The 17,479-nt window shown below is 44.4% G+C and overlaps 1 protein-coding gene across 1 annotated transcript in view; it reads right to left on the bottom strand.

Moving 5' to 3' along the window:
- drc1 (dynein regulatory complex subunit 1 homolog (Chlamydomonas)) overlaps positions 1-17,479 on the bottom strand; it is an 88,340-nt gene that overhangs the window by 37,929 nt on the left and 32,932 nt on the right. Inside the window, exons 6-7 of the mRNA XM_067984369.1 lie at positions 7,942-8,028; positions 2,577-2,699 (exon numbers count right to left, since the gene is read on the bottom strand). Coding sequence (XP_067840470.1) covers positions 2,577-2,699; positions 7,942-8,028 — 210 coding nt within the window. The remainder of the gene's footprint in view (positions 1-2,576; positions 2,700-7,941; positions 8,029-17,479) is intronic.

Below are 17,479 nucleotides of genomic sequence, written 5' to 3' on the forward strand. Positions count from 1 at the left end.
AAGCCTCCGAAAGCTTGTGGGATTAAAAATAAAATTGTTGGACTATAACTTGGTGTTGTAAAATTGTTTACAATTCAGAAGTTAGAACAGGGTTCCTGAAGTGTGACATCATTTACAGGGGATCCCCAGGAATATATCAACATCTGCAGGGGGGTTTCCCACACAGAAAAGTTTGAAAACCATTATTCCAGCAGGAGTCACTACCTTCAAGAGAGAAGGAACAAAGGAAGAAATTCAAAGAGAAAATAATATATAGGACACACAATGGTGAGTCATGCTGTAACTATAATAAAGCCACTGGGTGACATCAAACCACATAAGCTCACAGGTGCGAAGGACAGTCAGATTATATATTGCATGTCAACTACTGCTGTCCATTATGCATTTTATTAACACTGCAATATTATACTGTTCTAAAAAGGAAATTTTCATTAGATACCAACAGAGATAAAGCAGGAGAAACAGAGCAAATGAACTATACAAAGAAAGAGGAACAAATGGGGGAAAAAAAGATAGAGACATACCTGAAGGAAAATAGTACAGATGGAGAATTAAACCATTATTTTTTAAACCACAAATGTAATATTACTTATATCCTTTAGAAGAACACTAATCTTGTATTTAATGTTCGCCTACTTAAAAGGGAATGCAGCAAACTTCATTATTGTTACTTTCATAAGTTGCTCGGAATATTTTCAGGACAAAAAGGACTGGTGCAGGAAAAATAAGCTGTATCGAAACAAAGCAGGAATAATGAGACTTGCAAGGAACATTCAAGGTAGCATTGAGAATTAAACGAGATAGATGGGGGGTTAGGGGGTGGAGTCATAGAGGAAAGGTACTGATAATAAAATGGAAGGTAGCCATCAAGGAAGTATCGACAGAGAAACACACAGAAGCCAAATACCAGGAGCAGGCACACCCAGAAAGGAGGCAAATCTACAATAAAATGCATATACATGAACACTAGAAGCATTACGAATAAGATGTCAGAATTGGATGCTGCTGCAGCAGTAGGAAACTACGAGGTAATAGCAATATTTAAAACTTCGCTGATCCTAGCGGATGGTAATGAATACAACACACAGAGGTAAACAGAGTTCAGAAAAAATAGTGTGGCCAAAAAAAGAGGTGGTATGGCCCCATTTGTCAGGGATGCCTGGGTGGTTAAATAAATTGATCCTGTGAGAGATGGAAATTTACAAAATAAATTATTCTAATTAGATATCTTTAATGCGAAAAGGACGAATCGAACAATAGGGGTCTGCTACAGACCTCCAGGTCAGCACTTCCTGGCTGGCTTCCCATTTTCCACCCTCCATAAACTTAAGCTCATCCAAAACTCTGCTGCCAGTATCCTAACTCACACCAAGTACCATTCAACCATCACCCCTGTGTTTGCCAACCTACATAGGCTCCCGGTCCAACAACGCCTCAATTTAAAATTCTCATCCTCGTGTTTAAATCCCTCCACTGCCTCGCTCCTTCCTATCTCTGTAACCTCCTCCAGCCCTACAACCCTCCAAGAATTCTGCGTTCCTCCAACTCCATTCACCCACCATTAGGCCCTAAGCTCTGGAATTCCCTCCCTAAACCTCTCCGCTTTTCCACCTCTTTCCGCTCTCTTAAGACACTCCTTGAAATCTACTCTTTGATCAAGCTTTTGGTCACTTGTCATAATGTCTCCTTCTTTGGTTCGGTGTCAATTTTTGTCTGATTACACTCCTGTGAAATGCCTTGGGACATTTTACTATGTTAAAGGTGCTATATAAATGCAAGTTGTTATTGTTGGTGTTGATCCAGATCTCATAGAACAAATGGAATGTATGACACTCTGTGCAACAGCAATCACAGCTTGATTAAGGTTCAACATGATTTGGAACTCAGAAATACCATGAACCAAGAGCCAGATATGTAATTTTTAAAGAGCTAACTTCTGAGAAATGAGGGAATTACCTAAGCAAATTGACTGGGAGGGGAGAGGTGTTGTTCAACAACACATCAATAAAGGATAAGTGGAACACCTTTAAAGGCATAAGGGTGAGCATGCAGAATAAATACACACCCAAGACTGAACAAGCAAAATCCTAAATGGATTAACAAATTAATCAGAAGTGAAATAAAGCAGAAAATGACATGTACAAATCCTACAGGAAGAAGGATTTATTGGTATGAATGCAAGAACATGCAGAAATATATTAAATGTTTAACCACAGAGGCAGAGAGAGACCTGGAAAAAACCACTGCTGCAATAATTCCTGTGCTGTTTTGATCAAAGAAGTCAACCAGATAAGGCAGGATAGCGGTGATATGGGGATCAATAACTGCACACATTCTGCAGTTTTACAGGATTACCTTTGGGGAGCAAGGAGAAATTTAGCATAACTATTCTTCAAAAGATTAAATTAGTATAAAGTAAATAATACAGTGGACTCAGGGTCTGTGGGAGGAGCAAGTTTGATGAGCCTTTCTCATTCCATGCCTTCTTAGGTTCTTAATCACCATATTCATAAAATGACATAATCAGAAAAGGAGTTGCATTTTGTGAATAGAATGATTCACTTCTTTAAGCATACCTCTACATCAGTCTCCAACTTAATTTTGATCATACTGTATTCCTCTGCATCTTGAATTCGCAACTGCTGAAGTTGGTTCTCATACTCCTCCACTTTCTCCATTCGGGTTACCAGATATTCAATCTGAAAAAGAAAATTAAATTTATTATAACACTTTGTGTTTTCAGTGAACAAGTAGTTGTAAAAATAAGCATACCTTTTGCCTATCCTCTTTTCATTTAGAGGACTGGCAAGTGGAATTAGAGGTTCCTCCCACAATTCCTTAACTGTAGTTTTCTTTAGCACAGGACAAAAGAGGTGGTCCTCATGGTGAGAATCAACGATCCCTGAATTGCAGCATTTTAAGTGTACAATTTCAAATGATGAAGAACAAATATATCAATGATTACAATTACTAGTACCGTACAAATTCCAGAAAGGTGGGCAGAATAACCTTAGTACTAGTGTGTAGATATATTGTAGCATTTCAAGTGCGTGATGTAAAATTTATATTCCTATGAAATGTTCAAAATAGAAGGATCGGGTTCTGCCGAACTATGATAAAGGAAAAACAGCAGTGTTTAAATATCAACCTTAAATACACCAATTCTACAACAAAAAATTCAGGGATTTGAAAAGTTAAAAAAAAAATCAGTCATGAGGTTTGACTCTTAATAATCCTGAGGCTGCAACTTTCATAATCCTGCCTCATAAAATAAAAAGATGTGACGTTGGCCTATGGTAAACTGTTTGTCAATATAATAGATATGAATCAGTCAAGCAAGCAGAACATTATTTAAATACCACACTTTTGAGGAGCGCTGTGTAACTGCACAGAGCAGTGGATTGTGGATTTGTGCCTGTGATTCTTCACTAAGTGAATTACTGATCACAACCATGCCGTAATGGGGAGGTACTGAGCAGAGGCTAAGGCCTTCCACACAGGGAATACGGCGGTGGGGTGGGGGGGGGGTGCGGAAATCAGAGTTACAGTCAACATGGAATGCATTGCAACACATCCAACTAGCTAATCCTAGATCAGAATAGGCAGAGACTGTTACCAGGTCATTTGCCATCCTCCCTGCCCTTACTCTGCAAACACCTCATCAGACTTCCAATATCCGACAAAAAAAATAAAGTCAACCTAAAGAAATACTTGTCTCAGCTTGGCTTATTTGGTGGCATTCTCACCTCTGAGTCAGAGGTTGTGTGGTTCAGGCCCCCACACCAGCATTCAAGCACATAACCTAGGCTGACACTTCAGCACAGTACTGAGGGAGAGTTACGTGGTCTCTTTCAGATAAGACATTGGCCCAGATTTTGCTGAAAAAATGGCATCTGAATGCGCATGCTGTTATTAATGCACAAATCAGCCAGCAAATTGTGGCGAGGAAGAGATACCCTGTGAATTGCGAATCGCTACAAGTTGCTGAACAATTTGTGCCGTTGTGCCATTAGCATCGCAAAAATGGCATCTCGCACTTAACCTCCCCGTCATTTTCATGAAGTTGCTGTATTTCAACATTAATTGCCCATTAAACTCACCACAGAAAGTTAAGTCTAATAATTAACAGTGTAAAGACCCTTTTAACAACATAAATAAATTTAAAACAGAAATAGACAGTTTCCTAGAAGTAAAGGGAATTAGGGGTTATGGGGAGCGGGCAGGAAATTGGACATGAATTTAAATTTGAGGTTAGGATCAGATCAGCCATGATCTTATTGAATGGCGGAGCAGGCTCGAGGGGCCGATTGGCCTACTCCTGCTCCTATTTCTTATGTTCTTATGTTCTTATGTTCACAGGCTCGTTAGGCCGAATGGCCTCCTTCTGTGCTGTAACGATTCTATGATTTATTATCCAGTGATCTACATCTCATTCCCAGACTTCCTTCATATTTTTTGTGTTGTCTTTTTAATCTATTGATGAACATGGACTAAAGGATGCTGATGTGTTTGTAGGGGTTTGTTGGGAAGTAGGAGTTACAGTTCCTGGAGAGCGAGTTGGAGCTTTTGTAACATGGCTAGATACTGGAGAGAATGTTTAATTTGATGGTAATGGTATAGGTCATGTTGGCAGGATTGTTGTATGAGGTGAGATTGAGTAGACTAGGCCTGTATTCTCTAGAGTTTAGAAGAATGAGAGGTGATCTCATTGAAACATACAAAATTCTTACAGGGCTCGATGGGGTAGATGCAGGAAGGATGTTTCCCCGGCTGGGGAGTCCAGAATCAGCGGTCACAGTCTCAGAATAAGGGGTATGTCATTTAGGACTGAGATGAGAAGGCATTTCTTCACTCAGAGGATGGTGAACCTTTGGAATTCTCTACCCCAGAGGGCTGTGGAGGCTCAGTCATTGAGTACATTCAAAACAGAGATCGATAGATTTCTAGATATTAAAGGCAACAAGGGATACTGCAGGAAAATGGCGTTGAGGTTGAAGATCAGCCATGATCTTGTTGAATGGCAGAGCAGGCTCGAGGGGCCGGATGGCCTACTCCTGCTCCTATTTCTTATGTTCTTATAATGATTGTTAATAACTGCAAATCAACATCTCTTGCCCAGAAAGAGAACAATTATAAGTGTAGAGTCTCATTCCTTCAAGTTGTGAATTGTTTTAGGAGATTTTAAAAATGTCAAACTTTAAATTTTTACATTTTCTTTCTTACTTTTCCTTTTTATCTATTTTTTCTCTTTCTCTTAATTCAATCTTTCTTTCCTCCTCTTTATTTCTCTTTCTGTACCTGATTTGACATTGAATTCACCCACTCTAATTTACACACCTTCTCAGTCCACCTTTTATTTTATTTCTCAATCCTTTAATCTCATTGGTTAAGGAGATACACTGTTTACACTGATATACTCAACGACATCCCATTGTTCACCAAGGTCCAAGATGCCTTGTTGCCCTCGCTATAAAGTTATCAACTCGCAATTCCAGCAACTTTGTGGGCAAAAAATTTTAAAACCTAAACGGGCACGAACAAGTTTAATAATAGGGCATGCCGTGAGATGCCTCACTCCAGCAAATTCTAGGCCAGTAAACCAAAGCCCTGTCTGCCTGTTTAGGTGGATGTAAAAATAAAAGAGCAGAGTTTTCCCAGTGTCCCAACAGCATTCCTCCTGCAGCCAACAACACTGAAAATAGACCAACTGGCCATTCATCTAATATGAGGGACCTTGCTTTGTGCAAAGTGGCTGCCATATATGCCTACATAACAGTAACTGCACTTCAAAAGTAATTAATTGGTTATGAAGTTCTTTGGGATGTCTTGGAGATGTGAAGGAATAGTATATAAATGAAAGTTTCTATGTTCTTTTGTTTATGGTGTACAAAAAACAAAATTGATGTGCACATTGAAACATAAATCAGATGTTTAAAGCTTCGTACATATGGCGAAAATGTGCAAACGTAGTCACCATTAACCTTTCAAGAATTGCCACCAACCAGACAACTCCACAATGACACTTAGTTGACTCCACCATCAGTGAGCCATTTTGTCATCCATTCAGGCAATTGTTTAAGTTTAAACAAGTCTCCTATTGGTTTTCCCGATCCCCCATCAATCCTTTTATTTTTGGTCTGGCTTTGATCTAGTAACCTAAAATCAATCCCTGATTAGTTAAAATCCAATTAGGAGAGTCAAGATTGTAATTTGAGCTGGAAGTGTCATAACAAACTGTCACACAGGAAACAAGGTGCACACATGAGCTTTCAAACCCACATCAGATGAAGAAAGAAAATTACAAATGAAACATCCATTGAGTATTTAGCTTAATGGGTAGAGCTTAACCAGGTTAAACTAAGAGTCTCAAGAAGGCGAATGGAATGCTGGCCTTTATATCTAGAGGACTAGAGTACAAGGGGGCAGAAGTTATGCTGCAGCTATACAAAACCCTGGTTAGACCGCACCTGGAGTACTGTGAGCAGTTCTGGGCACCGCACCTTCGGAAGGACATATTGGCCTTGGAGGGAGTGCAGCGTAGGTTTACTAGAATGATACCCGGACTTCAAGGGTTAAGTTACGAAGAGAGATTACACAAATTGAGGTTGTATTCTCTGGAGTTTCGAAGGTTAAGGGATGATCTGATCGAAGTTTATAAGATATTAAGGGGAACGGATAGGGTGGATAGAGAGAAACTATTTCCGCTGGTTGGGGATTCTAGGAGTAGGGGGCACAGTCTAAAAATTAGAGCCAGACCTTTCAGGAGTGAGATTAGAAAACATTTCTACACACAAAGGGTGGTAGAAGTTTGGAACTCTCTTCCGCAAACGGCAATTGATACTAGCTCAATTGCTAAATTTAAATCTGAGATAGATAGCTTTTTGGCAACCAAAGGTATTAAGGGATATGGGCCAAAGGCAGGTATATGGAGTTAGATCACAGATCAGCCATGACCTTATCAAATGGCAGAGCAGGCATGAGGGGCTGAATGGCCTACTCCTGTTTCTATGTTCCTATGTCTATATTGGGCCAGAAATTGCTTTTAAAATAACAGTGAGCCTAACAGCGCTCACCGTTATTAATGGCGAAATCGAAGATCAAGTTCCAACGACCGCAGGCGCGCAGTCAAACATGGAAATCTGGAACTTGCTCTTCCTGGTTCTCCAGTGATCTGACAGTTTTGCGTTAAAGGGACTTTGCCGGCTGCAATCAATGGACCAGTGCCAACCTGCTCTCCTGCCCATCTGGAAACTAACTAATCTCACCACAAAACAGGTACGCTCAATTATGTCAGGTCTAAACTAACTTTTAACGGCGTGGTAAGTCTTAATCATTGCCAAACAACTAACAATTAACTTTTAAAAATATGGAATCTCTTTACTCCTGATTTTAATAGTTTTTGGACATTTAAAAAAAAAAGTTTTAATTTAAAAAATGTACATTTTTTTTTTACTTTTTCCTTCTGTCTCTTTTATCTCAGTCTTTTAAGCTTATCCTCTCTTTATTTTGCTTTCACTACGTCATTTAATAATACATTTACTAGCCTTATCGAGCACTTCCTGGTTTTTACTTTGGGCCGTTTGTCAGTGAACTGTACTTCCTGCTTCTCAGCATGGCTTGCTTCAAGCCGATTGGCTAAGGGGCCTTAGCGATCCTTTCACCACTCACACAGCCCGGGAAAGAACGCTGATGTTTTTTGAACTCGCAATTCAAGGAAGTTGCCGCCAAAAAGAAAGCGTTAACTTAGTGGGGACTTTAAATCTAATGAGCGGTGAGCACTGCTGGTTCGCCGCTTGGAACAATTGCCGGCCCATTATGTTTGAATGCAGAGCATTGTTTAAGTATACTTTTCTAAAGAAGTTAAGATATTCTTGATAACTTGCTTTCTCGAACACTCTGTAAGACATGCAACTCTTCTGCAAGTGATATTTATTTATTTACCTCTTTGTCTCTTCGTGTCTGCATTTTCTTTTCCCACACCAAATGGTGCTTATTCAGTAGCTCATGACGCTCCAGCTGAAAGGCTTTCTGTTAAACACAGAAAAAATAAAAATGGATAAGTTACCAACAATGTCAAATTGGTTTTAAATGTGAACTTAAATTTGTATGATCCGTTACCACGGTACATTAAACCATTCAGTGGACAATGGAATTTTAATTCAATGAATTATCAAGAGTGGCAAAAGAAACAAAATTTGTTCTCATGGGGACAACAAAAGGTTGCAGAAGGAACATGATGGAAGTTTTTTTAAAAAAACAATCATGAACAGAAAAAAAATGGAGAGGAAAACCTGTTAGCGCTGAATGAAGAGGAAGACAACTCAAAGATATGGCACAACAACGGCAGAGTCAGACATCAAAACTGGGAGACAAGAGGGCTGATTTGCCTGGCCCTTGCACCTGGGAACTAAGCGTACAAGGGTCAGGAGAAAAGGGCAGAGACCCGAATAGCCAAGCATGCGCCCCTTTAATACTGCCCTGAAATTTTCCAGGCTTTCCTGTAGGGGCCAATCCAGACCTGCATCTGCAGAAGGCACAGGCCAGACAATACCATTTAATAGAGGTGGGTGTGGGTATTCCTGCCCGCCTGCTTCATCACCTAGTGGTCATGCTTGCTGGTGTCCAAGCATAGGGGCAACCAAAAAAAGTTAATGCTGCGCCTGCCCCAGAATCCCCGCCAACCAGAGGATCGACGGAGGTACTGGGAGCAGGATGAAAACCAGAAGGTCTCAGTAATTATTCCTCTAACCCATGCCTTCCCCCCACCCCGCTCCCAAGGGGTTTAAAATACAATCAGGACCAGACGATTTTCATTGGCAGCTAGAAAGTCCCAATCACCTAAGTCAGAGAGGTAGCTGCATACCAAGAAGCATGATTTTTTTTATTATGCGTTCATGGGATGTGGGCGTCACTGGCAAAGCCAGCATTTATTGCCCATCCCTAATTGCCCTTGAAAAGGTGGTGGTGAGCTGCCTTCTTGAACTGCTGCAGTCCGTGTGGTGAAGGTTCTCCCACAGTGCTGTTACGTAGGGAGTTCCAGGATTTTGACCCAGCGACGATGAAGGAACGGCGATATATTTCCAAGTCGGGATGGTGTGTGACTTGGAGGGGAACGTGCAGGTGGTGTTGTTCCCATGTGCCTGCTGCTCTTGTCCTTCTAGGTGGCAGAGGTCGCGGGTTTGGGAGGTGCTGTCGAAGAAGCCTTGGCGAGTTGCTGCAGTGCATCCTGTGGATGGTACACACTGCAGCCACGGTGCGCCGGTGGTGAAGGGAGTGAATGTTTAGGGTGGTGGATGGGGTGCCAATCAAGCGGGCTGCTTTGACCTGGATGGTGTCGAGCTTCTTGAGTGTTGTTGGAGCTGCACTCATCCAGGCAAGTGGAAGGTATTCCATCACACTCCTGACTTGTGCCTTGTAGATGGTGGAAAGGCTTTGTGGAGTCAGGAGGTGAGTCACTTGCCCATACTGCCAGCGCCAAGCTCTGCCAGAAGGGGGGGGACCCTGTGCTGGGTTGCCGTAGCCATTTATTAAATGGCCCAGGACAGGAAATAGGGGCAAGCCTGGGCTGGAAAGGTGCCATGCATTTCAGGTGTGCTGCTCCTGTTTAGCATCCAAGCAGAAGGTGCCCAGGAAAATCAGGCACTCGAAATAAGCCGGACGCTGGAGTGCCTGTCCGTGGCAGACGCCAAGACTGAAAGTGCACAGTGGCTGATGACAGAAATCTAACACTCAGCACTCGTGATAACGAATGATCTTAGCATCACTTGGCATCTGCAGCACCTCAACATCTGTCCACATGCTTAATATTGCCTTCTGTTCTCTTGAAGGGCCATCTGCGACCGCCGTAACTGCGGAGGGCGATTCCTCAGAGGACCTGCCGGCCTCTGAGGGTCCATCGTCACATCTGAGCCAGCCATCCACCAGCGCAGATACACACACGGTCCCCGTCCTCACTTAGTTGAGCTTGCACGTGGTGAGTCACCACGCACACGTGAGCATGAGCAGACCCTGGTGGCAGAGGCAGCCATGGAGAGTCTGCGTCGGTGGGAGCAATCTTCTCCAGGCTCTGTTCAGCTGGACCCAGATGCTGAACCCTGGGGACCAGCCATGAAAAGGAGAGTCATCGAGGGCCAGCAGCACATTGCCGAGGTACTGGAACAGTTGCCATGCGCACTCTCCACAATCGCGCAGAGGATGGAGGAGTCCAACTCCTGCATGAGTGGAATACTGTCACAGGAACGTGAAGGCATCTCTGAGATAGTGTAGGTGTGGGAATGTCTGCGATGGAGGAAAGGCTAGCCTCCATCGAGCGTCAAGCACGGCTTCAGGCCTGACAACAGCCATTCGGATTCAGGGTGAGCAACATTCTGCCGCCTTAAAAAGGCTGACAGATACCTTACAACTGGCCTTCCAAGGCTTCACACAAGTCCTCCAAATTGTCGCCCAGCAGGGTGGAAGGAGTGATGTGGGCCTGGGCCATGAGAGGGATGATGGTGAAAGGGGACATGGAAGTGGGGACGCCACTCAAAGCGCTCCCACGTCTCACCCGTTGCCCCCTTCTCAACCAGTACCCGCAATGCTGCCCGCTCTCCAGGTGGCCGAGTCTGCCCCTGCACAGGTGCAGGTGGAGCAGTCTTTGGAGGGGCCCTCACGGGCACCGAAACCCAGAGGGTATCCTCGCAAAGCATCTCATCGGTCAGGGCATGAACTAGAGCAACCTGCCACTATCTCTGCTGAAGCCACGTAGGGGTTCCCATAAACGTAAGGCGAAGGATTTGTGAGCACAAAGGGGATGCACAAGGGTGCAAGACGAAATGTCATGTTTTTCATTTATTTTCCTTTGTTTTGCAAAAAATCATTAAAAATTGTTATCACCACTACTGCCATGTCTTTGAAAATCTTGTCTGGTTTGTGCAATAATGCCCTTTCCTAAGGATCACCATGAAGACCCACACCTGATGCCACCCATTGTGTCACTGCAGAGTGGGTGTAGATGTATTTGCAGGGCTCTTTTGTGCAGACGACTGAGAGACACCGGCAATGTCCCCAGTGGCACACTGAAAGGATGCAGACGAGAAGTTGTTGAGGGCAGTGGTGACTTTGACAGCGACAGGTAAGAAGATGGTGCTCGGGCCAGCCGGGAGCAGTTCGGCAGGAAGGAGGCTGCAGATGTCTATGACTACATGTCGAGTGACTCTGAGTCTCCGTGTGCACTGCTGCTCAGAGAGGTCCAGGAAGCTGAGCCTCGGTCTGTAGACGCATCTCTCTCTGCGGTTGCCCTCCTTCCTGCTGTGCAGGTGGATGTGTCACAGCACTGAGTTGTGGAGCTCCACGTGTCAGAGGTGGACGGCGTGGCCGGCGAGGCTGGTGATGCTGTTCATCCTCCGAGGAGGTCATGACTGCATCTATGGCGGCCTCCATCCGGAAGATGTACGTTTGAGGGGGTCTGCAAGGTAGGTAAATGTGTCTGCACACCAGGGTTGAGGTTCCAAGTTTGTGAATTTTATTGTTAGCAGGAGGGTGGTGGAGGCCAAACTTTGTCCAAAGTGACAGAGTGGCCTCCTGCAATGAGTGAGGGTCTCCCCCCCACACCTGTCAAATGGACCTTTGCCGCTGCCACAGGCTGGTGGCTGCAACACGTCCATTTCAACTGGGAGTGTTTCCCCCAGGGAAACACTCTCAGTTTACATGAAAATCCCACCCCTCCTAAAATATCCGACAAATCAGATCTGCTAACGACCTGAACTATCAAATTAATTGCCTTAAGTGGGATCCCGCCGGCTTTAATTGCCGGCGAGAGTCCCGCATGCTGGGGCTGCGCGCGCATCCAAGTGCGTCATTGGGGAACCCGGAAGTGGGCAGGTTGGAGCTGGGTCCGGACCCACCCCAGGAATCCCCGATTTTCGGAGCCCCCCGCCACGAATCCGCCGTCCAAAAATCAAGCCCATGTTGTTTTCCACTGGTCAATATGCTCATGTGTTAAGTCAGTTACTTCTGATGAACTATCAAGATGCTGAAGTAGCATTAACACAAAGAATGAATACCCACAGCAGAGGCAGAGCCACATATAAAGAGTTGGTGGTGGAGAGGGGAGGGAGGAGATCATAGGGTGCAAACAAGAGAAACAACTGGTTCTGGTTCTGGTATTATAGAACTGTTTTAAGAGCAACTGCCGATAGGAGCATGCTCTGCTCCTCCAATGCTGAGATATTTTAATATAACTCTCCTTCCCAACTTAGATCAGTACCTAACTGTTGATACATCTATTAACCAAATTAAGAAAGTTGATAGATGTTACTATACTTAGAAATCCAAGTATTTCCTCATTCCTAACAAAGGCATGATTCCTTTTAGACTTAATATAAAGACTAAGGTGCTGATAAGAGTAATATACAATATAGGTACAGTCCATGGAGAGGATGTTGACATCAGAAGAATGGTTTGTTACCAATTAGCTGTTGATTGTCAAATGTCGAGATTAGATACACCCAAGACTTGTTCAAACAAAGAAAATGGCCATTGCAAATTAACTGCTCTCAATTTCCTAGTTTTCAACTCTCCAAAGCTGAAGTACTTGACCAATTATGGCCCATAATTAACCAGGCTGGCTAGTTACTTTAGATATGTGAAATGAACATTCTTAGGTACAGAGTTTCTGATGCTGTAAATAAAAAAATGATACTCTAGGAACTTACTCAGCGGAAAAGTAGCATCAGCAGCATTTTTAAATAGTAAAGGGAAAATCACACCCTCGCTTCTAAAAAGGGATTACATGCCCTATGATTAGAAACAAAGGATACTTAAACTAAATATCACTGTTTTACATAAGGCATTTTTATGTTAGGTGAATTGTGTTAACTGTAGGCTTGCTATCTTCCACAGACAAAAACAGTCTGCAAAATAAAACGGGGAAACTTTGGAAACTCAGTGGCAAAGGACACCCACAATTTCGTAAGCCTCTACAACTACCATCAGCTCTATATTTAAACAAAACCGTGAAGCTGTATTCCTTTCGTTTTTTGAATGGGCAGTATGGAGTATGGACTCCGACTTCCATCAGGGCTTGAATGAAGGTTGCAAGTCTACGCTTGAGCATCCCTCTCCCAGTACCCATCTACACAACATAAAAGTGCCTACAGAATAGATTGCTACCTACAATAGGAAATAAAAGGTTACTTGAAATACTCAGAAAATAACGAAAAAGAATCTTGACTCAAGGTGAGTGGAGAGCAGTAGAGGGGACCAAAGTAGAACTGACTTATATTAGATAATAAAAACAGAAAATGCTTGACATACTCAGCAAATCAGGCAGCATCTGGGGAGAAAGAAGAGTTAGCGTTTCATGTTGATGACCTTTTGTCAGAACTGGAAGAAGTTGAAGATTTAACAGTTTTTAAGCAAGTACAGAGCCTGGAAAAGGGGGGTGGGGAGGGGAACATAGGAATATAGGAACAGGAGCAGGCCATTCAGCCCCTCGAGCCTGCTCCGCCATTTGATAAGATCATGGCTGATCTGTGATCTAACTCCATATACCTGCCTTTGACCCATATCCCTTAATACCTTTGGTTGCCAAAAAGCTATCTATCTCAGATTTAAATTTAGCAATTGAGCTAGCATCAATTGCCGTTTGCGGAAGAGAGTTCCAAACTTCTACCACCCTTTGTGTGTAGAAATGTTTTCTAATCTCACTCCTGAAAGGTCTGGCTCTAATTTTTAGACTGTGCCCCCTACTCCTAAAATCCCCAACCAGCGGAAATAGTTTCTCTCTATCCACCCTATCTGTTCCCCTTAATATCTTATAAACTTCGATCAGATCACCCCTTAACCTTCGAAACTCCAGAGAATACAACCCCAATTTGTGTAATCTCTCCTCGTAACTTAACCCTTGAAGTCCGGGTATCATTCCAGTAAACCTACGCTGCACTCCCTCCAAGGCCAATATGTCCTTCCGAAGGTACGGTGCCCAGAACTGCTCACAGTACTCCAGGTGTGGACTAACCAGGGTTTTGTATAGCTGCAGTATAACTTCTGCCCCCTTGTACTCTAGTCCTCTAGATATAAAGGCCAGCATTCCATTAGCTTTATTGATTATTTTCTGCACCTGTTCGTGACACTTCAATGAGCTATGTACCTGAACCCCTAAGTCCCTTTGGACATCCACTGTTTTTAACTTTTTACCATTTAGAAAGTACCCTGTTTTATCCTTTTTTGATCCAAAGTGGATGACCTCACATTTGTCTACATTGAATTCCATTTGCCACAGTTTTGCCCATTCACCTAATCTATCAATATCCCTTTGTAATTTTATGTTTTTATCTACACTGCTTACAATGCCATCAATCTTTGTGTCATCCACAAACTTAGATATGAGACTTTCTATGCCTTCATCTAAGTCGTTAATAAATATTGTGAATAACTGAGGCCCCAAGACAGATCCCTGCGGGACTCCACTAGTCACGTCCTGCCAATGTGAGTACCTACCCATTACCCCTACTCTCTGTCGCCTTACGCTCAGCCAACTTCCTAACCAAGTCCGTACTTTTCCCTCGATTTCATGGGCTTCTATCTTAGCTTCTATCTTATCTTAGCTCTCTTAGTCTCTTTTGTGGGACTTTATCAAATGCCTTCTGGAAGTCCACATAAATAACATCCATTGACTTTCCCCTGTCCACTACTTTAGTCACCTCGGGAGGGAAGGAAAGAACAAAAGGGATGGTTTCTGATAGGGTGGAGGGCAGGAGTGATTAAATGACAAAAGGGTCGATGGTGCAGGGCAAGGAGGGTGGTAATGGGACAAATAAAGAAACAAAAAATGGGTCTAGAGGAGCTATAAATGACAACAGCAGAACCATTACCGGCACATTCTGTCCGAAAAAATGAGAGCAGTGGTTATGATCTGATGTTATTGAAAACAGTGTTAAGTCCAGAATGTTGTTAAGTTCAAAAGATGAGGTGCTGTTCCTCGAGCTGACGTTGAGCTTCATTGGATCAGTGTAAGAAGCCGAAGGCAGAGGTCAGAGTGGGAGTGGGATGGGGAATTAAAATGGCAAAGTTGGGGTCACACTTGCAGATTGAGCGGAGGTGTCCAGCAAAGCGATCACCCGATCTGCGTTTGGTCTCCCCAATGTAGAGGAGACCGCATTGTGAGCAGCGAATACAGTATACTAAACTGAAAGAGTACAAGTAAATCACTGTTTCACCTGGAAGGAGTGTTTGGGGCCCTGGACTGTGGGAAGGGAGCAGATGAATGGACAGGTGTTGCATCTCCTGCGCTCGCACAGGAAGGTGCCGTGGGAAGGAGAACGGGTGTTGGGGGTGATGGAAGAGTGGACCAGGGTGTCGCGGAGGGAATGGTCCCTTCGGAATGCTGAAAGGGGAGGGGAAGATGTGTTTGGTGGTGACATCGCACTGGAGGTGGCGGAAATGGCGGTGGATGATACGTTGAACGTGGAGGCTGGTGGGGTGGTAGATGAGGACAAGGGGGACCCTATCTTGGTTCTGGAAGGGAGGGGAAGGGGGTGAGGGCAGAAGTGCGGGAAATGGGACGGACACTGTTGAGGGCTCTGTCAACTACAGTGGAGGGGAATCCTGGGTTGAGGAAAAAGGAAGACATATTGGAAACACTGGTGTGGAAGGTGGCATCGTCAGAACAGATGTGATGGAGACGGAGAAACAGGGAGAAGGGAATAGGGTCCTTACAGGAAGCGGGGTGTGAGGAAGTGTAATCAAGGTAGCTGTGGGAGTCCGTGGGCTTATAGTAGATATTAGTTGACAGCCTATCCACAGAAATGGCGATAGAGAAGTCGAGGAAGGGAAGGGAAGAGTTGGAGATGGACCATATGAAGGCGAGAGAAGGGTGGAAATTGAAAACAAAGTTGATAAAATTTTCCAGTTCAGGGCGAGAGCAAGAAACGGCACCAACACAGTCGTCAATTTACCGGAAAAAGAGGTGAGGGAGGAGGCCTGTGTAGGACTGGAACAAAGAATGTTCCACGTATCCCACAAAAAGGCAGGCATAGCTAGGACCCATACGAGTTCCCATAGCGACACCTTTTATTTGGAGGAAGTGAGTGGAATCAAAGGAGAAGTTGTTCAACGTAAGAACAGGTTCAGCCAGGCGGAGGAGGATGGTGGTGGATGAGGACTGGTTGGGCCTCCATTCAAGGAAGAAGCGCAGGCCTTCCTGGTGGGGGATGGAGGTGTCGAGGGACTGGACGCCCATGTTGAAAAGGAGGAGACTGTTAGGACCGGGGAATGGGAAACTGTTAAAGTGGCGGAGGGCATCAGAAGAGTTGCAGATGTAGGCTGGAGGAGACTGGACAAGGGGAGAAAAAAGAGTTAAGATGGAAGAAATAAGTTCCGTGGGGTAAGAACGGGCTGAAACGAAGGGATAACCGGAGCAGTCCTGTTTGTGGATTTTGGGAAGGAGATAGAAGCGGGCTGTGTGGGGTCGGGGGAATGTGAAGTCAGAGGCTGCAGGGAGAAGATCTCCAGAGGAGATGAGGTCGGTGATGGTCTGGGAAACTATGGCTTGATGTTCGGCAGTGGGGTCATGGTCCAGGGGGAGGTAGGAGGAGGCATCAGAGAGTTGGCGTTCAGCCTCCACAAAGTAGAGGTCTGTTCACCAAACAACAACAGCGCAGCCCTTGTCAGCAGGTTTAATGATAATGTCAGGGTTGGACCTGAGAGAACAGAGTGCTGCAAGTTCAGAGGGAGTTAGGTTAGAGTGAGTGAGGGGAGTAGAGAAATTGAGACAGCCAATGAGACGCCAGCAGTTCCCAATGAAAAGATCGAGAGGGTAAGAGGCCAGAGGGGTCCAGGAGAATTCTGAAGGCAGGAGAAAGGGTCCGCTGTGTGGGGGGAGGACTCCTGGCCAAAGATGTGGGTGTGGAGGCAAAGGCAATGGAAGAAGAGCTCAGCATCGTGTCAAGCTCGAAATTCATTGAGTAAGGGGATGAAACCAAGGCCTTTGCTGAGGACCGATCGTTCAAGGTCAGAGAGGGGAAGGTCAGAAGGGATCGTGAAAACACGACAAAGGGTGAGATTGGAGGGAGGGATGGGGTCAGAGGAAAGTGAATGGAAAGAAGTATCAGGAGGCGCGTTGGTATCTAAGAGTTGTTAAAGCTTGCGGTCCTTGACACCTGAAAGGAAGAAAGAAGTTTTTTGTTAAAGTGCTGGATGAGGCGAAGAATGAAACGGAACTGCTGACCAGGACAACTCTGAAGTAGAATGAGTTGGTGCTTCTGAAGAGAGAGGTCGGGAGCATTCATGTGGCGGTGCATGGCATCGAGTGTGGATCTCAGGAAGCAGCGAGAGCAGTGGTTCGAGTAAAACTGAATATCATGGAAATATCTGTAATCATGCGTGGATCCAAAATACGAAAGGTGGAATATAAGTTGGAGTGTGGTTTCAAGGATATTGGCATCCCTCCAGAATCTCGCCCAAGTGCCCGTTCTTCATTGAGTGAGTTTTGGTGAGT

Source organism: Heptranchias perlo, chromosome 5, assembly GCF_035084215.1.
Source record: "Heptranchias perlo isolate sHepPer1 chromosome 5, sHepPer1.hap1, whole genome shotgun sequence".
Taxonomy (NCBI): Eukaryota; Metazoa; Chordata; class Chondrichthyes; order Hexanchiformes; family Hexanchidae; genus Heptranchias; species Heptranchias perlo.